At 35.0% G+C, this 24,018-nt stretch overlaps 5 protein-coding genes and 1 pseudogene across 5 annotated transcripts; 1 reads left to right on the forward strand and 5 right to left on the reverse strand.

Annotated features, from left to right (window-relative positions):
• Window positions 1-1,590: 1,590 nt before the first annotated feature.
• On the reverse strand, window positions 1,591-3,263 carry LOC120147625 (trimethyltridecatetraene synthase-like). Its single transcript, XM_039160949.1, has 2 exons — window positions 2,320-3,263; window positions 1,591-2,237 (listed from the first exon to the last, which is right to left on the reverse strand). Exons 1-2 carry the CDS (start codon window positions 3,241-3,243, stop codon window positions 1,608-1,610), a joined length of 1,554 nt encoding a protein of 517 aa, XP_039016880.1. The 5' UTR covers window positions 3,244-3,263; the 3' UTR covers window positions 1,591-1,607.
• Window positions 3,264-7,658: 4,395 nt separating this feature from the next.
• Window positions 7,659-9,446, reverse strand: LOC120147627 (trimethyltridecatetraene synthase-like). Its single transcript, XM_039160950.1, has 2 exons — window positions 8,489-9,446; window positions 7,659-8,405 (listed from the first exon to the last, which is right to left on the reverse strand). The coding sequence occupies exons 1-2, from the start codon at window positions 9,410-9,412 to the stop codon at window positions 7,776-7,778; spliced, it is 1,554 nt and encodes a 517-aa protein (XP_039016881.1). The 5' UTR covers window positions 9,413-9,446; the 3' UTR covers window positions 7,659-7,775.
• Window positions 9,447-13,309: 3,863 nt separating this feature from the next.
• LOC120147682 (guanine nucleotide-binding protein subunit gamma 3-like) lies at window positions 13,310-14,851 on the reverse strand. Its single transcript, XM_039160992.1, has 5 exons — window positions 14,705-14,851; window positions 14,072-14,124; window positions 13,913-13,957; window positions 13,782-13,826; window positions 13,310-13,668 (listed from the first exon to the last, which is right to left on the reverse strand). The coding sequence occupies exons 1-5, from the start codon at window positions 14,849-14,851 to the stop codon at window positions 13,362-13,364; spliced, it is 597 nt and encodes a 198-aa protein (XP_039016923.1). The 3' UTR covers window positions 13,310-13,361.
• Window positions 14,852-18,896: 4,045 nt separating this feature from the next.
• Window positions 18,897-20,035, forward strand: LOC120147593 (annotated as a pseudogene).
• A 249-nt stretch (window positions 20,036-20,284) lies between these two features.
• Window positions 20,285-20,934, reverse strand: LOC120147412 (copper transporter 5-like). The gene is made up of 2 exons (XM_039160789.1): window positions 20,426-20,934; window positions 20,285-20,380 (listed from the first exon to the last, which is right to left on the reverse strand). Exon 1 carries the CDS (start codon window positions 20,853-20,855, stop codon window positions 20,430-20,432), a length of 426 nt encoding a protein of 141 aa, XP_039016720.1. The 5' UTR covers window positions 20,856-20,934; the 3' UTR covers window positions 20,285-20,380; window positions 20,426-20,429.
• Window positions 20,935-22,988: 2,054 nt separating this feature from the next.
• On the reverse strand, window positions 22,989-23,362 carry LOC120147611. The gene has a single exon (XM_039160939.1). The coding sequence runs from the start codon at window positions 23,324-23,326 to the stop codon at window positions 23,018-23,020; it is 309 nt and encodes a 102-aa protein (XP_039016870.1). The 5' UTR covers window positions 23,327-23,362; the 3' UTR covers window positions 22,989-23,017.
• Between the last annotated feature and the right edge of the window lie 656 nt (window positions 23,363-24,018).

Genomic DNA, 24,018 nt, shown 5'->3' on the forward strand with positions numbered 1-24,018 from the left:
TTATAAGCTTTTGGGAAACCTCAATTACCTCTATATTTTCTCTTGACTTAAAGCTCATTTCTCAACCTTTTCTCAACCTGGGTATCGATACGGGCCTTACAATATCGATACCCTCGCTTGCCTTTACACTTACTCGTGCTTTAAAGCTCAAACCATACCCTTGGTATCTATACTGACCTTACAGTATCCATACCCTCTCTACAATATCGATACCCTAAGGTATCGATACCCCTACAACTATTTCATCCATTTTAACCCAACTTTAAACACCTTCTATAGAACTTATTCTAGTGTTTTACACCTATTCAATCTCATTTATGGTCATACTATGGGTCTAGGGCATCTCGGGAAACGTTTTGGCCAAAATATACTAAAAGTATCGATATTAGCCCAAGAGTATCGATACTCCAGCAAAAGTTTTGATACTTTATATAAGCACTGATACTTTTAAACATTTTGTTATGCCTAGTTTTGATACTCTTGAAAGAGTATTGATACTTTTGCTCAGAAACTCACGAATTTTCCCAAAACGAAGAACAAGTATCGATACTATACCTGCAGAAGTCATAAAACACATATAAAATGTTATATTTCAATCTTAAAGACCCTAGTGAGGTCCCCAAACATTCTTTAAAGTCTTATGTGATTACAAGGAGCATAAATAAGGCTTTATATCATGCTTATAACATAAATCATGTAATATACCATTAAACTATACTCAACAAGCTTCAACCATAATTCTCAAGCTAAAATCTTAACTTTCTATCTAAAACTCATTTCTAATGATCTACTACTTATATGAGGAAGTTGTAAGTGTGTTACATGGCCTTCTTGGTTGCTAAACTCCTCTTAAATCAACTAGGATTCACCTTACCTTCATCTTTTCCTTTGAAACTCTTTTTCACCTCTCTAAAAAAACCAAGCAAGGTAATGATTTACTACTCAAATAGAGGTTAGATTAAGCTTGAATACAACTTCTACAACTCAAATCTACCCAAAATCAAGCTTAAAACACTTGATTTCTCTCAACTCCCAAAAACACATTTTCTAAAATCTTACCCAAAACTAAAGATTAAGGGCTTGAATGAAGCTTACGGGATGAGGAATATGATTCTTACCGTGGTTTCTTCAAACTAAGTTTGTGATTCAAGAAACTTCTATCTTTTTATTTTCTCTTGGGAAGGAAGAAGAAAGAAGAAGAGAAGAGGAAAGATGGGAGATATTTTTTGTGGAAGGTTCCTATGAAATATAGTTAAATAAAGGGGGTTATAACCTTTAAAACCAACTATGGGAAAACTACATTTTTGGTTCCTCTCCTTTTTACCTCTACTTAAAACCATCACTTACCCTTAACTCTTGGGCCTACTTAAGCCCAATACCTATATAACTTGGTTCAACTATCTTTGTAAGTCTAATGGCTTGACTTAAAGGTCTCGGGTTGACCCAAACTGCTGACTCGGGTTTCAGGGCATTACAATAGGAGTTAGTTTTAGTGGTAAATAATTTAATATCACTTAAGCAAAGTCTTAAGTTTGAGTTTTATGTTTTAAAAAAAAAATTTATGGTACTCTCGCCCACCAAAATCAAGAGATGGATTTATGTAGAATTCAAATTTTATAAAGATGCAGTGAGAGACGAGGCTCCATGACTGCAACAAGTGGAAACTTTCTGGGTGCTGTAATTCCACTACCTTCTTCCATGCTCAAATCTTCTACTTTAGTATTGTCGGGCAATTTCCAGTTGAAGGCTTGTAACAAGTTCGCTATGCTCAATTGAACCATCCTTAGTGCAAGGTTGTAGCCAGGGCACATTCTCCTCCCTGCACCAAATGGCAGCAACTCAAAGCTTCGCCCCTTCACATCGATGTTCGTCCCTAGGAACCTCTCCGGCCGGAACTCCTCGGGTTGTTCCCAGAGGGAGGGGTCTCTCCCGATGCTCCATGTGTTTACGAAGACTCGAGTTCCTTTGTGAATATCGTATCCGGCCACTTTGCAATCTTCCATGGCCAAATGTGGTGCTAGCAATGGAGCAACCGGGTGTTTCCTCATTGTTTCTTTCATGATTGCATCCAAGTAAGGAAGCTGTGGGATGTCTTTCTCTTCTACCCATCTCTCTCTGCCGATCACTCTGTCTAACTCCTCGGTTGCTTTTCCCATGAGTTGTGGTTGTTTGATCAGTTCTGAGATCGCCCATTCTATGGTTAATGCCGAGGTATCTGTGCCTCCGGTTATCAGGTCCTGTTATCAAACCGTCATTTCCATCAATTACAAATAGCCAATAGGCATCATTTTAGAAGAAAAAATATATATAGATTCATACCAGTGTGAGGCCCCTGAGATGATCATAAGTGAGCTGAACGTCAAGATCAGGATCATCAACTAGCTGCAACAGTAAATCAACCATGTCTTGTGCCACGAAATCCTTTGCTAATTCTTTCTTCCTCCGCTTATGTTCATCGAACACCTGATCATGGAATTGGTCAAGTTTTTTCTTCAAAGCCTTCATTCGCTTTACGTAGCCCTGCAAGTCCAAAAAGTCTAGCCAAGGTATCCAATCCCCTATATTCAACACTCCACTTAGAAAGAAAAACTCTTTTAGTATCTCATTGAACTCTTGCAGACTCATTGTCGAATTCAATCCAAGTCGATCATCGCCGGACACACTTAAAAGCTTCTCCCCAAACACCATCCTGCTTATAATACTGAGAGTAAGACGTAGGAGGTGCTTTTTAAGCACAAACGGCTTCCCTGATAATCCATGCAAGCGGGACACAAAAGCGCGCATTTCCTCAACTCGGATGAACTGAAAGGATTCGAGTCTTTTCGAGCAGAACAGCTCGATCAGGTAAATTTTGCGGCTCTGGCGCCATTGAGGCCCATACGGAGCCCACAACATATCGTTGTAGTTATAACTAACGTATTTGCCGGATGCAGTTGGGGGTCTAGAAGCAAAGATTTGGTCATGGCTCTTCAAAAACTCCTTGGCCATCGCTGGAGATGATGCAATCACTACAGGGTAAGAACCAAATTTGAGGCGCATCAATGGCCCATATCGTCGGGATAGTTTGTGAAAAGATTGATGAGGGAGTGAACCGATGAGATTAAGGTTGCCGATAATAGGCCAGGATTTAGGACCCGGTGGGAACTTTGGTTGTTTGCTCCGCCGGCCGATGAAAATTATGGAGAGGAAAGCCAGATAAGCTAGCAATGCTATGGATAGAACAAGCCAAGGAGTGATCTCCATTGATGAAAGATGGTTTCAGTGCTGGGAATAGCAAACATTTGCTCCACGTAGCGGTATTTATAATGGAGATACTCAATCTTATAATTACAAACTAGGGTAAATTACACAAAAAGTCATCAACCAATTATTTCTTTTCAATTTTAGTCATCAAATTATTTTTTTTACAAAAGCATTATTAACGTTATCTTCTTTCCCTATTTTAATAATTGGCTGTTAAAATTTATGCTGCTCGATTTTTTTGTTAACTTATATGACATGGAAAAAATAATTATATTTAAGTCTATTAATTATAAGGTGAATATTTGATTCAATAATATAGGGATAATTACAGTAATATTTATATATGTATATTTTTCAAATAAATTCTTATTTCATTTAACAAAAAATGAAATTTTTTATATAACTGTGTTAGAATTGGGTGTCGGTTCAAATTTTTATCATATAAATTGAATTAATTTTTAATTTGAATATAATTCATTAACATGGATTGATTCAAGTGATAAGTAGTTTAATATCGCTTAAGCAAGTCTCAAATTTGAGTCTTTATGTATGCAAAAAAACTCCACAGAAAGATTCATCCAAAAAAAACTTGGTGTACGGCATGATTCAATCCGAATTAACACAAAACCCGAGACAAAAAGTATTGTACCCACACAAAACATGCTTTTAAATTAGTAGATAAAAAAAACAATTAAATCCAAACTAAATCAATTAAATATCAAATTAATATATATGAAAGTGACACTATCCAACACATAACATGATTAGACTAATTAATGACTAAAGCTTTACATGCCGGAAATTGATTGATACCTACGCCCAACCAAAATTTGATCCAGCATTAAACTTATTCTAATGTTTCTTTGTGATTTAAAAGAGAAAAGTTAATGTATTATATATGGGTAAAGTACAGTTTTACACACCTAACGTTTAGCGTACTCTCTAGTTTGGTCACCTAACTTTCAAAATTTTCAATTTTATCATTAATTTTTTAATATCACTCTTTTAGGTCACTTGACAATTAAGTCTTTGTTGTTTATTTTCTACGTAAATTCATGCTAAACCGCCTTAAAATTTTCCCTCATTTATTAGTGTTTAAATTATACATTATTTCATGATTAATTACTCATTGATTAGATAATTTTAGTTGCTAACTTGGGTCTTTTCATTCATTTTCGATACAGGACATTGAATTCCAGAAATTATACTAAGAACAACGAAATTGTGCAATTTTTTATTTTTCTAGATTCATGATCGGATTAGTAGGCACGACTTAGGACATGACACACCCGAAATGGTATCTAGTCAGCAGCTGATGTGGCAGGTGACGTGGTGATGATGTGGCAACTGACGTGGCAACCATTCAACAGCTTCTAGAAGACCCAGTCAGTAGTGGAGTGAAGACCAAAGGCTCACCCGAATTTTTGAATTCAAATTATGATTTATTTTAGGAATTATCTTTTTTAGTTTTAAATGTTCTCTTTTAGGTTTTTTAGGACTATAATACCTTATTAAGGTAAACCTATAATCATTGATTTCTTCAATCAAAATTCATTCAACTCTTGTTTCTTTCTTTAAGTTTTTATAAAAGTTTTTTTTTCTTTTCAAGTTTTTAGTTTACTTTCTTAAAATGCTAAGCATGAATTCAATCATGCTTAGCTAAGTTTTTCATAGCCAAATGCTAAAGCAATGACTCGATTCTAAGTCGTGAGGATCGAAAAGCACTTCATACCCCCAAGGGTTACATTTTCAGTTTTCAAAAATCAAGGATAGGTAATGGACCATCCTTTTACAATCAAAGCGATTTCATTTCAAAAGCGCACGTTGGAATTGAATTTCAATTTCGATTAATAGTTGGGAGGAAGCATCAGCCTGTGACACATTCGACTTTCTGTGAACACACTTAGCGGCAGTCCGCTAAGGGAAACTGAAATCGGGTTAGATTCTCAATTGAGACGATAGAATCCAAGTCGGGTTTTCTAGAATTTAAAAGCGTTGAATTAATAAGTGATTGTCGCTATTAACTCACAAAGAGTTGAGATCTGAAAATTGATTTTAGATTCTTGATTCATTTGAGAGAAAAACAAGTTACAGGGGTTGTGCCCTGTAGACTGTAACCAACATGAGCTTGGAGGTAAAATCCTATTCAATGATCGATTAAAATCGAGGCAAAAGCTTTAGCCCAAGGCTGATTTTTAACAATTGAATTTTATTTTCTTAATTTACTATCTTATTTTATTTCAATCATTTTTATTACTTCACTTCAACTCTCCAAAATCTCCCCTCTAATTTCTTTTACAAATCACGCCTGAAGCAAGATCAAAAGCGAGGAAATCGTCAAACTCCTAGTCCCTGTGGATCAACCTTTACTCTCACTATTCTACTTATTCTTATTTATTTTGTTGAGATTAAGGCTATTTATTTTGACATAATAACGACGTGTGTTACTCATTCTCAAATATTTGAAGGCCCTCTGATTCACCGGTTTTGGAGCATTTTCTTTCAAATTCAAATGGTCTAAGGTTGTGAATGATGAGAAAAATAATATATTTTAAGTTTACATTGATAAACGATGGAGATTACATATCAAACCAAGTTAATATAAAGCTTTATGTGCCGGAAATTGATTGATACCTACGCCCATCCAAATTTGATCCTAACCTTATTCTAATAGAAAATTTTATTGTAGGACGACTTAATTTAAGATTAAAAAACGAAAGAGAATAAACGTAACTGAATATATTATAAAAAACATAAAAAATTTAGTTGGGCACAATTTAAAATGTTAAGTTTTTAATATTTTCAGTTAAACCGAATGTGTTGTGAAGGAGGTAGTGTGCGATCGAAAAATATTAAGAAAATTTAATATTTTAAGTTGTTTCTAACAGAAAATATTATGTTTTTTTATAACATTTTCGGTTGTATCCCTTTTCTATTGTTCCTTAACCTTAAATTGGCCTGTCTTAAATTTGGTTTCATCCCTTAGACATTCCCTTATTCTAATATTTTGTTATGATTTAAAAGAGTAAAGTTAATGTATTATATATGGGTAAAGTACATTTTTACACATAACTTTTAGCATATCTCTAGTTTGGCCACCTAACTTTCAAATATTTCAATTTTATCATTAAATTTTTAATATCACTCTTTTAGGTCACTTGACAATTAAATCTTTGGTGTTGTTTATTTTCTAGGTAAATTTATGCAAAACCGCCTTAAAATTTTCTCTCAATCTCAAATTTTTGGAGTCCCTTTGATTCACGAGTTTTGGAGTATTTTTCTTTCAAATTCAAATCATCTGAGGCTGTGATTAATGAGAAAATAATATATTTTAATTTTACATTTGATCCAATGATGGAGATTACATATGAAACCAAGTTAGTATAAAGTTTTTATTCGAGTTTTGTTAATTTTAAAGAAACCAAATTGAGAAAAAAAAAAGACAAAAGGGAAATTTTTTGGTACTAGTTCATTACAAATGACGATCGACGATCATCAAACGATGGTGGAAAAGGATGCCAACTATGGGGAAGAAGAAGAAGACTAAAAGTTTAGGTCAATTTCATAAATATAAAACCCAAAAACATGCTGTTTTGATGTTGGCGTTGAACACTTAATGATCAAGTGATCAAAACAAGTAAATTCGAAAATTCAATGATAAACTAAAAAAATAAAAGATGAGTGACCACAATGGAAACATATTAAAAGTTGGGTGACTAATAGTTTACCGTCATCTGCAGATCTTTGCCAAATTTCTCCCTGTTCGTAGGGACAAAAGATGGTATTCAAGGTCATTAGAGACTGCAGACTTTTTGCATGATCTCGAAGCCGGTTGGAAACCTTCAAAAGATTTTAACTACTATTGAAAAGTGAATTCATAATTAGCACAAGTTCGAATTATTTTGTTGAAAGCGTTGGTAGACACTCGATATACTTTTAACTCGTACATATTATTGATACGAACCAAACTTCAGTACAATACTAGCTTCAACTAGTTTTACAAACACCCATTATAACTTTACTAAGCTTTCTCAAGTCTCTCATATATATTTTTCACTCACACACATACATTACATTACTTTAACCTAAGTCGAATACACACATACATATAAGAGAGATTTACCGTCTTAGTTACCACTATGTTCTTCCTTTCCGTAGTAAAATTCCTTCAATTAAAATAGTTTATATTCATAATTCTGACTGCCGGAGATCTTCGGAAGCTGCTCTCAACCCGTTGGGGGCAGCCTACTACCTTCTCTCCCTCTCACCCTATTACATATGGGAATAGGGTCAGATAATTTATTTATTTTAATTGTTTCATTAGATAGAGAATTTGGAGGAATAACTCCGAGGTACAAGAGTATTATTCAATATTATCCTTAGAAAAAACTAACAAATAATCAAGCTGAGATGAGTAAACTTAAGCATAGTCCTAAGCATTTTATTAGAATTGATGAACAAGAGCACACATTTTATTAGAATTAACACTGTTATTTTGTAGGTAATACCAAGGACATGGATTTATGTAGAATTCAAATTTTATAGAGATGAAGTGGGAGACGAGGCTCCATGACTGCAACAAGTGGAAACTTTCTGGGTGTTGTCAATCCACTAGCTTCTTCCATGCTCAAATCTTCTACTTTAGTATCATCAGTCAATTTCCAGTTGAAGCCATGCAACAAGTTCGCTATGCTCAATTGAACCATCTTTAATGCAAGGTTGTAGCCAGGGCATATTCTTCTCCCAGCACCAAATGGCAACAACTCAAAGGCTCTCCCCTTCACATCAATGTTCGTCCCTAGGAACCTCTCAGGCCGGAATTCCTCCGGTTGTTCCCACAGGGAAGGATCTCTCCCGATGCTCCAGGTGTTTATGAAGACTCGAGTTCCCTTGTGAATATCGTATCCGGCCACTTTGCAATCTTCCATGGCCAAATGTGGTGCTAGCAATGGAGCAACCGGGTGTTTCCTCATTGTTTCTTTCATGATTGCATCTATGTAAGGAAGCTGTGGGATGTCTTTCTCTTCTACCCATCTCTCTCTCCCGATCACTCTGTCTAACTCTTCGGTAGCTTTCCCGATGAGTTGCTGTTGTTTGATCAGTTCTGAGATTGCCCATTCGACATTTACTGCTGAGGTATCCGTGCCTCCAACTATCAGGTCCTGTTATCAAACCGTGACTTCCATCAATTAGAAATAGGCATCATTTTAGAAATAGAAAGAATGAGCAAGATATAGGTATATACTAGTGTGAGGCCCCTGAGATGATCATAAGTGAGTTTAACGTCAAGATCAGGATCATCAGCTAGCTGCAACAAAAAATCAACTATGTCTTGTGCTACAAAATCCTTCGCTAATTCATTCTTTCTCCGCTTATGTTCATCGAACACATGATCATGGAATCGGTCAAGTTTTTTCTTCAAAGCCTTCATTCGTTTTACGTAGCCCTGCAAGTCCAGAAAGTCTAGCCAAGGTATCCAATCCCCAATATTCAACACTCCGCTCAACATTAACAGCTCGTCTACATTCTCTTCTAACTCCGGCAGACTCGTTATCGAATTCGATCCAAGCCGATCATCACATGACACACTGAAAGGCTTCTCCCCAAACACCATCCTGCTTATAACACTGAGAGTAAGACACACGAGGTGGTTTTTAAGCACAACAGGCTTACCTGATAATCCATGCAAGCGGGAGACAAAAGCCCGCATTTCCTCAACTCGGATGAACTGAAAGGATTCGAGTCTTTTCGAGCTGAACAGCTCGTTTAGGTAAATCTTGCGGCTCTGGCGCCAGTAAGGTCCATACGGAGCCCACAGTATATTGCCGTTGTTATAATTAACGTATTTACCGGCTGCAGTTAGGGGTCTAGAAGCAAAGATTTGGTCATGGCTCTTCAAAAACTCCTTGGCCATCTCAGAAGATGATGCAACAACTACAGGGTAGGAACCGAATTTGAGGTGCATCAATGGCCCGTATCGTCGGGATAGTTTGTGAAAAGATTGATGAAGGAGGGAACCGATGAGATTAAGGTTGCCGATGATAGGCCAGGATTTAGGGCCCGGTGGAAACTTTAGTTGTTTGCACCGCCGGCCGGAGAAAATTCTGGAGAGGAAGGCTAGAGAAGCTAGCAATGCTATGGATGGAAGAAGCCAAGGAGTGATCTCCATTGATGAAAGATGGTTTCAGTGCTGGGAATGGGAGACATTTGCTACTCGTAGCGGTATTTATAATGGGGTTACTCTTATAATTACGAATTAGGTTAGATTACCCTATTGAGTCATCAACCTATTGTTTAGTTTTAATTTTAGTCATCAAACTATTTCTTTTACAAAAGTCGTCATTAATCGGGGATGGACGCACGATTTTATGTTAGGGGTGAACTTGAACTTTGAAATTTCAGGGGATGAACTTAAACTTATAAAATTTCAGAGAATGAAAATAGATTTTTAATAAAAAATATATAGAAAAAAATCTAAAAATATATAATAATTTTAAATTTTTAAGAAGGACGTCAGTCTTCACCCGTCCATTCCTATCATTAATCATTGATAATGGATTTACTCACTCTTATAATTACAAACTAGGGTAAAATACCCTATTAAGTCATCAACCTATTGTTTAGCTTTTATTTTAGTCATAAAACTATTTCTTTTACAAAAGTCATCATTAATTAGGGAGACGTAGGATTTTATATTGGGGGCAAACTTGAACTTATAAGATTTCAGAGAATGAAAATAGATTTTAAATAGAAAATAAATAGAAAAAATTTAAAATATATAATAATTTAAAATTTTCAAGGAGGAAGACTATCTCCACCCGTCCGCTCCTATCCTTAATCATTGATCATCAAAACTTTTGGTGCTTGAATATTATGATAATCTATATAATCTAAAACAATATTGAAACAAATAAATATTTTATTCCTAAATGATTTGAAAAAAAATGATATAGTTTCATCCTCCACCACGGTAAATAAGGAATGTGTCGCCTTAGTATACGGCTAAAATAAGACGCTATCGGTTTTGTTATTATTTTAAATAATAAAACCGGTAAAAACTGACCGGAAACATCATTATTTCGACCAATTATAATTACCTATATAGGTAAATGCGGTAAAAAAATCCGGTAAAACATCATTTTTGACCGAATTTTTTACTGTGTTTACCTATATAGGTAATTATAACCAGTTAAAATAATAATGTTTCCGGTCATTTTTTACCGGTTTTATTATTTAAAATAATAAAAAAATCGATAACATCTTATTTTAATCGTATACTAAGACGCCGCACGGGAGCGTTTCCAAAGGAACGTGCATGCATGGTGTAGAGAAGTAGGCAGTACTGTTATACAACATGCTGCATGCATAATTAAAACAAGATACATTTTTACACAGTAAATATGCTGAGCTTCAACATTGACGGCGCCCTGCTGTTCATGTGCTGATTTTGACGAATATTTAATTGTAGGGTGGGCATTTAATTCAAATTTAACAGGTTCTTATCTTGTTTAACCCGATAAGATTAAGTTTGGATTAGGTCGATCAGAATTTCAAAGAAAAAAATTCAATCAAATTCAAATTTAAGATGAAAAACAATTGATCCAATTTAAAATGATATAATTAATCTTGAGGTGGTAAATGGGTTATTCGGATCGGGTTTGGGTCGGATTATTTCAGGTCTAGATTATATTTCATTTAATTTTATTCGGGACATATCAGATTTAGTTCGAATGTATGGTAAATCGGGACGGGTCGGTTCGAGTTGTTTTTCGGTTCGGGTTGCTTTTTGGTTCGGGTTGCTTTCGGTTCGAATTATTTTCGATTTGGGCCAAATTGGATATGAATCCATATTGGGTCACCTAAATTTTAGATCGGGTATGATTCAGGTCATGTATGATTCAGATTTCAGATCAAATTTGATCATCATGTTCAGGTTAATATCAAGTATTGGGTTAGATAAATTGATTCGGGTAATCGGGTTCGAGTCAAGTTTACCAGGTCTATTCATGAATAATTGTTATAATATTTTTGTTAGGTGTGGGTGCAAAATTTTACTCTAAAAATTATATCATATTTCAAGTCTGAATGAAATTTTTCTAAATCCGAATCGAGTTAGTGTCAGATAAAAAGTATTATAATTGAAATGTATTTTAATGAGTTGAAAACTTGATCCTATCCGACTCATAATCAACTATAAAGTATATTATAAACATGTAGAATATAGAGTCTTTATAGACTTCAATATGCTCATCAAATCATTAAAAAATACCAATTCGATTAATGTACCAAATCAAGACACCTTGTATCCACGACAAGCTATGAAACCACATTTACCACACATTACATGATTATTACCCTCAAATTTGAGGTTATTTTATTTGGCATATTTATATGTCAGAAATTGACTGATAGTTTGATACCTACACGCAACCAAAACTTGATCAATATCACAGGATTTATAGAAGAAGAAAATGGATAATCTACATAATTATCACTTTCGCTTGGATTTTATATACATTTTCTCACTAAATTTTAAAAATATAATATTTGGTTAATTGCGTTTCGTTTTAATTAAGATGTAGTCATTAAAAATTAAGAGTAGTTAAGCCTCTAATGGTTTGCTAACGTGACACAGTAAATATATAAAATTAAAATTACATCATTTCCACGTAGATAATACGTGAATTAAGTTTTAGTCACTTTTCTTTCATATTTGTACATTTTTTACTCACCAAATTCAAAAAATATAAGTTTTGGTCGCTTATGTTATCGTTTTATTAAGTTTTGGTCACTTGGAGGTTGAATGGTGTTCGTTTGATGAAGTGTCTCGTTAGTGAAATGGTTTAATTTTTATTTTAACTCCTAAACTTTAGACAAAATATTGATTATGAATCTTTTTGTAAATTCAACTTAGCGTAGGGACAACATTTCAATTTATCTATTTTTTAATATTGTTTCTCCCCAACCCCTAATATTACTCATCTTATACATGTTTCTTAGACATCTCTACTCCATTACAACAACCTTCTTGTTTCTAATTATTATTTGTAATTATTTAGAGTCAAATTATGTGAGCTCTTAGTTGTAAGAAAATGTATAAAAAGAAGTACCGAAGATCTTGAAAATACAGGGAATTCGCCATTAAAAATCTGAAAATATTCACTACTACGGCGATGTCATCACCTTGAGTCGAGAAAACTAGAGTTTCTTCAATGGCGGCGTTATTGATGACATAGTACCAAGTTTCCATCTTCGACGTGTTATTGACTAGAGAATCCCTGTGATGCGAAAGTTCATCGAAAAAGTTCCATCGCATCTGAACATGATCGAACTCCACGACGTTTATGAAGATCAAATCGACGTTCACTTAGTACTGGAGCTATGCTCGGACAGTGAGTTGTTCGATCGGGTCTTCGCAGAAATGAGGTACTCGGAGGCCGGCACGGTGATGGTGGTGCGACAAGTTGCACAGGTCGTACAGGTTAAAAGTGATTCATAAGCCGAACATTGTTCAAAGGGATCTAGAATCGAAAATTTTCTTATTCTTGAGCAAAAGCAAAGATTCACGCTTTCTTAAGGAAAAATCATCGTGTAGTGTGATATCTTTGCGTTGAATTTTTCTGGTGGCTGTTGCATCTTACAAATCGTGATTGAAGCTGTTTTGTTCCATGTCGTGCCGATTAGTTGGTTTTCTGATTTTAAATATTTTCTTTATTTTCTATTTTTATAATTTTAAACAATAAGAATATATAAGCACGAAAATAACATCAATGTGAAATAAAAACATTCGAGAAGAATAATAATTCACTAAAACGTAGAGATCGTGAAGATCTCACATATATCATAAAATAGGTAAAAGAATGTTGAACTTTAGGTTTAGTAAGAAATTGTTCGAATGGATTCGAGTTTTGAACTTCTTTCGATATCGATCAAGTCGAATTTAAATTTTTTACCTTAAACTCGATTATTTTAAGAGCAAAAACATTTGCATTGCTTCTCAACAGTTACAACATGTGATCCTGTTTTGGCAAAATTTGGAAGACATTTTTCAGACAATTTAGCAGCATGGGTTACAACAGGTTTTTGTACAACTGCAGCAATCCCATACCTTGGGACATTTAAGACGAGCATTTCCATCTGCAAGAACAGCAGTTTGTGCACGGAGGAAGCCCCAAACTACAGCAATGTGGTTTAGGACAAGAGCAGCACCGCCATTTCGGAGCCCGGCAGCAGCTAGAACACGAACTGCAATCACATGCGCTGCACTTACATGAACCGCATCTACACGGCTCTTCATCCAAAGAGCTGCAGCAGTTGCAGGACATGCAGTCACATGATCTGCAGTTACATAGATTACAATCGCAGCGACTGCACCCGGAATTACAGCAACAGCAGAGGCATGGCGAGTTACAGCAGGGCAATCCACTGCCAAAGAATAAAACCCATGTCATAAGACAGGAGCTAATGCATATAAACATGCAGTTGCATTACCATATAATAAGTATAATTATATACATGGAAGGACAAGAAATTGGTACCAAAGCCATTTCCAAAAGCCACATGATTTTGGATTCTTACTGCTACTAGGAACAAAAGATAAAAGGTAAGGCTTACATGCTCTTTATAAACCTTAACTAATTACGAAATCGACGGCAGTTTTAGCACTTACGGTGGTATATAAGGATCCGAATTTGCCATTACGAAATCCGTAACCCTGAGAAGAAGAAGAAACAATGAACATAAACATTATCTGCTAATACACAGAATGTATCAATAAATAAGCAAATGGTCAACAAGATTGTATTCAAGATCATTAGAGACTGCATACTCTTTGCAGGATCTTGAAGCCGGTTGGAAACCTTCAACAGATTTTAACTCCTCCTGTTCAAAAGTTAAATCCTAGTTAGCATAAGATGGTTTTTTTCACATACGAGCTGATGATAACTATAATGTGCAGGCATTAAACATACCGTACCGAGATACGAAATCTATTCGACAAATTGTCATATAGGCTGATGCATACAGATTGGACCAAAGATTAGGAAATTCAGGGTCCTGGTGCAACCCAATATGCGTCTATCAAAAGGAACTAACAATCTAAAATTGCTAGTTTTAGCTAATTCAAAAGGTTTACATGATTCAGAGATTAACATAACATACATGAACAAAAACTGGTGGATGAGGGTTTTTGATGAATCAAATAAATCCAGTTTTCAACCAGGGAAATTAATTAATGCTAATAATTTTACGTTTATATCAATAACTAATAGTCCTTAGAGTTGTGTATCAATCTAAAGATGAACATTCTGCAAACAACAGTCTCCAGTATAAGCTACAATGTGAAGAAAAAAAAACACTACAACTGGTCAACTACAGCAGGTTTTGTTCTTTTTCATGTTCTGATTAAGTAATCTTAAGCATAATAATAAACAAAATGAGTATCTCAAATCAAAAAACACACCTCAAGAAAAGTAATCTCTCTCTCAAGCATCTGAACTTTAGCCTTTTCCCTTCGTTTCCCATACAAATCCGGATACTTCGGAGGTGATTTTGGACATGGTGGATGCAGAGGCTGAACAACGGAACCACCACCTGTTTTTGCAGCCATTAATTCCCCGGTGCAACCCAGATTCTCCGGTCACAACCAGAGAACAAAAAAAGTCGTCTTTGGTTATTTTCTTCACTATCAACCCCACTCCCTAATAAGCAATGTAGACAAGAAGCTGCAACTAATGTTGGGTGTGAAAGCTAATACAAAAGAGGGAGAGAAAAAAAGGGGTTTTTTTTTTGGGGGGTTTGACAGTGGCAGGAGCAGTAATTAACGTTTCTGACAAGGATAGTTACGACCCAGAGCTACAAATACCAAGCAAAAGCTGTAGAACAATGTAAATGAAGGGTTATGGTGGTGGAGACCTCAGACCTGTGAGGGCGGAAATGGTGAAGGGCTGCTTTTTAAGTTTCAAAACCCCAAAACAAAGTGACATTTAAAGTTGCAGAAGAAGAGATTAAAATGGTGATTCCAAAGAGAAACAAAGGAAGATAAGCATAATGAGGGTAAAAAGGGTGTCATCATTGTTAGATGAGAGGAACAAAGCTGTGATATTTCATCAAGACACAACCTTTGTGCATGGAAATGAATTACTACAATAATAGTAATAATAATAATGGTAAAGACGGCAGTGAAAAAAGCCTGCAACTCCTTGCACGAACCCATTTCTTTATAAAAGCTAAAGCTTCAGTCTTTCATTCTCAAAGGGATTTGGGTGGTGAAATGCAGAAGGCGGAGAAGCGGAAAGCACCATGTTGTACCCTCAGATTGCACGTGACATCTGCGTAGGAGTTGAAAAATACTTTTCTTTCTTTCCTTTTAGCCTTAATTCCTAAATAATTGCCTAAATTATCCCTTTGTGTTAAATAAGTGCCTACAGTTTTTTTTTTGCCCATTTGAGTATATAATGTTATAAATATTACTTTTTTAGGTGCCCAGATACCGTTAGAGTGACACATATTAACACCTAGTAATTTTAAAAAATTTATATAAATTTTAAAAAAAAATTATATATTTTTAAAAAGGAAAAACATAAATTTTGAAATAACCCCTAAACTTTAAAAACTTTCATTTCAACCCCTAAACCTACATCAATCGCCACCCTTTACCATCGAAGAAGCTCCACCCGATCTCCCCACCCCCCGGCGACCGTAACCCCTATGAAATCGTGATAGTTGACGATCACTCGACCACAAATCGACATTTTAAATCTCACAAACCCTAGGATGAAAATTATGATCCCACACGATTTCGTCGGTGAATCGACAACAATTACGACGGCATATAACTAGGATGATGTCAAGAACTACATTGGCGACGGCAGTGGTGACCGGATAAGACACTTGTGATGGATTAAGGTTAGGATTTAATATTTTGTGGTTGTTTTATAATATAAGAAAAGTTAAGTTTTTTTTATAAACATAATAACATTTTTTATATTTTTATAAAGAATAAATTTTCAAAATTATCAGGTGTTAACACGCAGCACTTAACAAGAAAAACTAACGGCGTTAACAACTTGGGCACCTAAAAATGTAACGTTCGTAACGTTAGGCACCCAGATGAGTCAAAAAATTGTAGACACTTATTTGACAAAAAAAAAAGCATAGTGTTTGGGCATTAATCCTTCTTTTCAATATTAAAAAAAGTCCTTTTTAGGGTTATTTCACTGTTCAACGAAGAATCAGCTCTTACTTTGGAAAAGAAATTTTTCAATGAGAAAAATAATAATATATTGAATAATTTTATTCTTAATTTAATGGTTGTCTCCTTAAATATAATCGAAATTTATGTTAATGCATGAATCAAATAATCTATGTAATAAAAAATTATTGTTATTTCTAGAAAGTCGGGTTCGAGTACTATAAATGTAAAGAGTGTGAACGTTAAATCCTAAAAGATTAAGAATTATCTTCAAACATATATTGCCTTGTACTTACCCCAGATTATTTAAAACAAATTATGTTGATATCGATGAAATTATTTTTATAAAAGATGTTGATGTTATGGATAAGTAGGGAGTGTTAATGAGTTGAGCACCTCGTGCGTAATTTGAATTTGATTCGGTTAAAATTTGATAAAAACTTGATTTAGATTGACTCAACTCAAATTTGAGCTTGACTCGAGACTTAACGAACTAAGTTGAGCAAACTCTAACTTGACTCGATAAGTTCGCAAGTAGCTCGTTAATTTTTTTTGTAATTTTAATAGTCTTCTTAAAAAAATTATTTTATTAAAAAATATTAATTTAGTAATAGATAATAAAAAAGATGATAAATGACAAATCTATTAATTTTCTAATAAATAAAAAATACTAAATTCTTAATTAATAATTATAATTTTACTACACCAAAAAATAAACTCTAATTATTATTTAATTTATTTGTGTATTGTTAGTTTGGAGTTTAGACATTTAATTTGTTTCATACACTCTTTTGATATTTTTTTGGTTAATTTTATTAATTTATGTTTATATTCATCTTTACATAATATTAGTAGATTTTAGCTATAATTAAAAAATAAGATAGAAATTTCAGTGAGCTTAATGAGCAACGAGCTTAATGAGCACGAGTCGAGCAACAAGTTTTTTAATGAGCACGAGTCGAGAAAAATTTTAACTAGCTTAACTAGCAACGAGTCGAGTCGAGCAACAAATATTTTCAATGAGCACGAGTCTAGCACTATCCAACTCGTAATCGCTCGATAAGCACCCCTAATAATGAAGGTTATAACGATTAAAAATATAGATAATCTAATTTAAGTATATATATATATATATTGTTTATCATTTGATTCTGATTTAATTTAGAGAAGTTTCACTTAATTCATAATTTGATGGGATTTTAGGGTAAAAATTCGTAAGTGACCGGAGCTTTGATTGTCAAATGTAGAACGTATATCTACTTTGTAATCACTTTAGTTTAATAAAATAAAAGGATATAAGAGATAAATAATAACGAATCGAGAAACATTTGGGCCAGCTTCAAGAAGGCACCTTTACTTGGTTAAGGACAACAATGGTCCATCAAGTAAAGAGTGAATTTCCAATCAAATCGAGTCAGAAAATTTTGAATTAATTGAATTCATATGTTTTAACTTTTTATGATTCAAATATTATCTTTTAAAAAGAATATAATCGAATCGAGTTTTACTCGTCCCTACATCGAGTCTTTTGCTCATCGGTCATTGAAGACTTGCTTGTTAGTAGATTTTACTACTCCGATATTCCTTTTTCCGGCCAGCCACCTGCCAAATTTTTGTCAAAGGTTTCAGAAACCCTTTTTGAAAACCTTGGCTCCTAAACTCAATCTACATGCAAAGCGATACCTTCACGTGGAAGAAAGAAAGGTCAAATATTATAAAAGATCCTTGAATTATGTGTTTGGTGAATTTAATGCCACTAATGTTATAATATTCGTCCTACTCTGTGACAAATCAGGGTTTTGGCAGGGGTGTGTCCCCCTGGAATGGTAAAATTGTTCCAATTCGCTCTAAAAATTATAAAAGTTATATGTGAGTAAAGCACACCCCTAGCCAATCAATTATGTGTTTAGTAATAAACGAGTCGACTTTTTTCTAAAAGATTATAATTCAGTCACTCAATTAAAGTCTTGTAATAAACAAGGCATTAGTCATTAAAATTGAAGCATACATATAATGTGACCTGATAATGACATGATTAGAGAAAATAAGACACGACCAATCATAAATAATCGAATTACAAAAAAAAGGGGGCTAGATTAGCCGAAAATGTATAATACAAGGACCTTCTTACAGTTTGACCAAAGAAGAACAATATGATCCAGACTTGTTGCACGCTTTCAGATCATTGGGTAAGGCTTATAGAGTGGCGCATGCGTTGCCGTTCTCATCTTCTACAAGCAAATTACTATTCAATCCACAATGCTTTGCCAATACGTATTTTACGTATTCTACGTATGGCAATAGTCAAACAACTTTGCCTAATCTTTCAACATAGAAGCAAAACAATTTCAAACCCTTCACTCTTCTTGTAATCACTCCAGACATTATATCTATAAGTATAGGTTGTCTCAGAGTTTACAGCTAAGAACTTCAGAACATTATATCTATATATATCATCCATGGCGACAAAAGCCAATACAATGCCGGTTATCAGCAAGCTGTACTGCTCCTCTTCTCAGGTGGTATTCGTGGTTCGGAGGAGACCACACGTGGTGAACGGAGGTGGTTTCGTGGTGACGAATTGTAGCCAGGTGATTGTTTTCCGGGTCGACGGTTGTGGCGTTCTCGGTACCAAAGGGGAGCTCGTTTTGAGAGACGCAAAAGGCGATGCTTTGCTTCTCATTCGTCGAAAGGTAACGTATCTGGGGTTTTCCTATTGTATGCATGCATTTGAATCAATCAACTCCAATGAAGAAGCTTGAACTTGCGGGCTTATTTTGCAGGAACATGTTAGATGGAAAGGTAAAAAAGAACATGATAACATGGAATTGTGAAGTGATCATCATGAGGATAATTGCTTCTCAAATTAGTCTCCAATAGAGATGGCAATTTATTCAAGTAACTTCGTATAATATTCATGTTCGAGTTTTTTATTCTTATACTTCAGGGCGGGATGGTTGAGGCATTGAGCATACATAAAAGATGGAAAGGTTACACATCCGACTACAAAGGATAAAAAAAGTTGGTTTTTACCCTGAAGGAGCCTCGTTCATGTCTCGCAAAGAACAATGCCATAAGAATCTGCACTGAACCAAAAAGCACCAAAAACTGGGACTATGAGATCAATGGTTATTTCCCCGAAAGAGATTGCAGCATCGTTGATTCTGTCGGCAACATTGTCGCTCAGGTAGTTCATATGTGCCGATGTTATAATACGGTATCGAGTATCGAGTGTTCTAAGTCTTAATTCGTGTGTGAATGACAGATCGGAGTCAAGAAGGAAGTGGAGGAGGTGATGGCAAGTAAAGATCTTTATCATGTAGTGGTGAAACCCGGAATCGATCAAGCTTTTGTTTTCGGAGTCATTGCTGTTCTTGATTACATTTATGGTGAATCTACCAAGTGCTGATCAAGGAATTTCCATGGGAGCTAAAGAAGAGAAGTCTTTAATTATCCATGTATAAGCTTGTTTAATACTGGGAATGCTTAATTTTGCTTGTTTCGTTCGATTTGTATCACTAAAAAAATTGGAATCAAATGAGCTGCAAATTCCATTCTTGCTTATTTATTTCAGGACAGAGCAGAGCATCAAGCTTTCTGGTTTGTGCAAATTCCATTCTGCTTTAGAAATCAACTGATAAAGCAGCCATTTTTAATGGAAAAAGTTAACAAATTTAAAGCTAAATATTCTGGGAAAAGGGACATTTTTTAGAACACGAAACAGTAGTTCATGATATTCTAACGGCAAGCAATTATGGCAGATGAATGCACATGTTTTCTTTGATTCGTTCCTTGAATCAAAATCAACTTAAACCAAGAAAATTATGAAGAAATAATCAGATCGGGAAATTAAAAAGAAGGATATTTGATTGAAAAAAGCCAAGATAATTGCTACATGATTCAAGAGCAAATTAAGTATTCGTGATTCTGGTACAGTATATAAATTGAAGGCGAATACCATTACTTGAATTGCTGGGGGGGGGGATAAACGGCGTCAAGCGCAAGCGCAAACGTTCTCCACCACCACTTTCTCGTCATCGGCAGACCGGAAAAGCAAGTACCCAGCAGTCAGACCCAAAACGGTGGCCAAGAAAACGCCTCCGTTGAACGACATGATGGCCAGCATCAGGAGGTACCCGATAGCCGAGTTGAAACCAAAGAGCAAGGCCGTCGCGAATTTAGCCGAATTGCGGTAATTAGGGAGGAGAGGAACGGCGGATCCGCCGCCGTAGGAAGGCGGAGATGGGTCGGAGAAAGCGAGGGATCTGAAGCGGAGGCGTCGATCTTCCATGTACTGGTAAAAGGAAGCGAAGATGAAACAAGCGAGTAAGGTTAGGAGGTAACTCAGCCATGAATCGGTCTTCCAGGAATCGATGAGGAGAGTCACATCCTTTCCCCAGTATAAGGTCATGTGCATCATCTTGTCCGAATTTTGCCGATCGAATGAACCCTAAAAACAACACAGACAAGAATGGAAGATGAAAGGAAGATCGGAAGGTGGAGCCCGGAAATGGAATAAATGTTGAAAACAATGGGAGAATAAAAGGTTTTTCTCGAGATAATTGCATAATATGTCACTAAATTATTATTTTTATCTTAAATTAGTTTTTAAATTTTAAAACATTTCATATGAGTCTCCGAATTATAACAATCCTAAATTGATTCCTAAACTCTAAAGTATTATGTATCAATCTTCAAACTATCGGTTTTATTTTATTTTTATCCTTTCATTAACGTTTCACTCCATTAGTTAAAAACTAACTAAACAATCTTAGTGGTTAAGAGATAACTATTATCTCTTGGGGTCTCGAGTTCATCTCCATTGCTTTCAACGTGGGTGCTCGGGGTGCTTAATGAGTTGAACAACTCCAATTTGATTTTGTCAAAGTTCGATAAAAATTCGATTCAGGTTGATTCGACTCAAACTTGAGTTCGACTAGATATTTTAACGAATGAGTCGAGTAAAGTCCAACTCGACTCGATAAATTTGTGAGCAATTCGTTAATTTTTTATATAATATTTTAGTAGTTATCTTCAAAAATAATTTCAATAAAAATTTATTAATTTACTAATAAATAATAAAAAGATGGTAAATTGCTAATATATTATTTTTCTAATAAACAAAAAAACTAAATTATTAACTAATATTTTACTATACCCAAATATAAACCCTATTTATTATTTTAATGTATTTATGGATTATTATTTTGGATTTTAGACTTTAAAAATTAAAATTGCTTCATACATTATTTTAATTTTTTTAGTTAAATTTATTAATTTATGTTTATATTAAATTATATATAATATTAGTAGATTTTACCAATAGTTAAGAAAATAATATAAAAATTTTGATGAACTTAAGGAGAAATTAGACGACCAACGAACATTAAACTTAACAAGTAACGAGTCGAGTAAAAATTTAACAAGTTTAACGACAACAAAATTTTTTAACGAACACGAGTTGAGTATTGTCTAACTCGCTATCGACTCGCTCGAATAAGCAACCGGCTACACTCGAAAAAGAACCCTAAACCTGAAATAGCACTACAACCGAGGTGGAAAATGTATGTATACAGATAAGGTTTCCCCAAGCTCTACTCCCTCTAATAATTTTATTTCTTTCAGGGGTATTTAATATAGGTTAGATGAAACCACTACAGAAAAAGTGCAGCAGACGAATCCTTACTGGATCCATTAATCCATGGAACATCAGAAAAAGGAATTCCATGTCAAACAGATAGCTGACTAGCAGAACCAGGAGCAGTGACTTGGCTTATAGGCAACGATTTTTCAAAAATGTCGCGAATTTTCACGTTCTTGTCAAAACAGGGGGGGGAGAGATATTTTTATTGCAACATCTTGCTGTTTGAGACTGCAGCAACAATGGCAGCTGACTAATCTTGGTTTCTTCCAAGTGGAATCTGTCCCACGTTTTGATTTTTTTTAATATGGTTTTTTGGTTAGATTTTGCATGTCTGCAGACATTCTCAGCGACCAGATTTGTGCTGAGACATAGAACACGATTAGTCTAAGCTAGATTCATCTGTTTTCTTTGTTTCTTGGGAATTTTTCTTGCACTTCCGTTTCCTGTCTTCATCTTCTTCTTTTCTGTTTACATTGTTCATGCCACAAGTATCCAAATCTTCTCTCCTTAATATGCAAAGCTAAGAGAAACCAGACCAAGCTTCACCATTTTTGTCAGCTTCGGACACAGCAAGTTACTTGGAACATCATAATATAAGCCTGGATCATGCTCAACTCAACAATAATGCATAAACAGATACAAAAAGAACATACCTAAATAGTCTAAAGCCGAAGCTTTTCATCATATGCATACATATATGTATGTATATATACTGGAAGCTCCATGGAATTCAGATGCCAAAGTGTAGAGCAATTTATTTATGTATATAACAATCTGATATCGAAACAGAACTCTGTTTCCTCCTTTCTTTTCCATGTTACTTACCGTTAAACTAGAATAATTTAAGCCTAAAAGGGGCAGTCAGACCGAAGAAGAGGCGCTACCGGAATCCGACCTGAGAGGTCTGGGTGAATCCAGGCTTCGACGAAGAATCCTTCCTATGGCAGAGATGGGGTGCAGCGTTTCTCTAAAGGGCTCGACGACCTGAACTCATTGCAGAACCTGATGTGGCGGTCCAGCGCTTCCTCGGTGGAGATAAGCGTTTCCGATCTCCGAGCCTCGTCCTTGACGGCCTCGATGCAGAGTCCACAAATCCAACGGCCCTGATAGCGTTCCCGGACACGGAGGATGTAAGAAAAGGTGCATTCCTCTGTGAAGCCGCAGGATTCGCATTTAACGAACTGGATTTCAATGGGAGCTGTCGCTTTGCTCGGTGGGTTTTGAGTATCTAAGCTTGAAATCGCCATTACAGGGAGCACAAATTGAATATTCCTTCTTTTGCTCTCTCTGTTTCTAACTTGTGTGTGAAATGTTTTCAGTTTAACTTTATTTTGGGGAGGGAGATGAACAGGTAAAGTGAAAAAGAGATTTATGTCATGTGGGTCTATTCTTCACATTATCTAATAATTATGTTAACTTTTAATTAACGTGGCGATGATATGATAAATTGGTAAAATTAAAAACTCTGGAAGATGGACTGTCACATTAGTATAGTAGATCACCATGTTATTACCGTAAATTGACACATTAGTAATGTAACGGTCAATAACAAAAATTATTTGTTAAATGATCACATTAAGTTTGTTTTCTGAGTTTGATGATCACATTGAAAGAAAAAAATAATACAAGAGCTGATTTTTTTTTCAAAAGTACAGACCTCTCTTATACATTTTTGCCTATTTATATTTTTTATCATTAAATGATTGGTGATAAGATTCATACATATATGCACACAAGAATAAACTTTTGACCACAATGGGTCTTGTTCTTTTTATCTTCTCTCATTCAGCTGATACCTAGTGCTTGGAGTAATTCACAATCATCACAGGTTTTTCTCAATCAAACATCCTCCCTGAACCACCATTTCCCACCTTTTTATGGCTCTCCACTTTTATGTAAACATTGTTGGGTCTTTTTCATATGATCATCTCTGTGTTTC

This window comes from Hibiscus syriacus, unplaced genomic scaffold, assembly GCF_006381635.1.
Source record: "Hibiscus syriacus cultivar Baekdansim isolate YM2019G1 unplaced genomic scaffold, ASM638163v2 tig00110940_pilon, whole genome shotgun sequence".
Lineage (NCBI taxonomy): Eukaryota > Viridiplantae > Streptophyta > Magnoliopsida > Malvales > Malvaceae > Hibiscus > Hibiscus syriacus.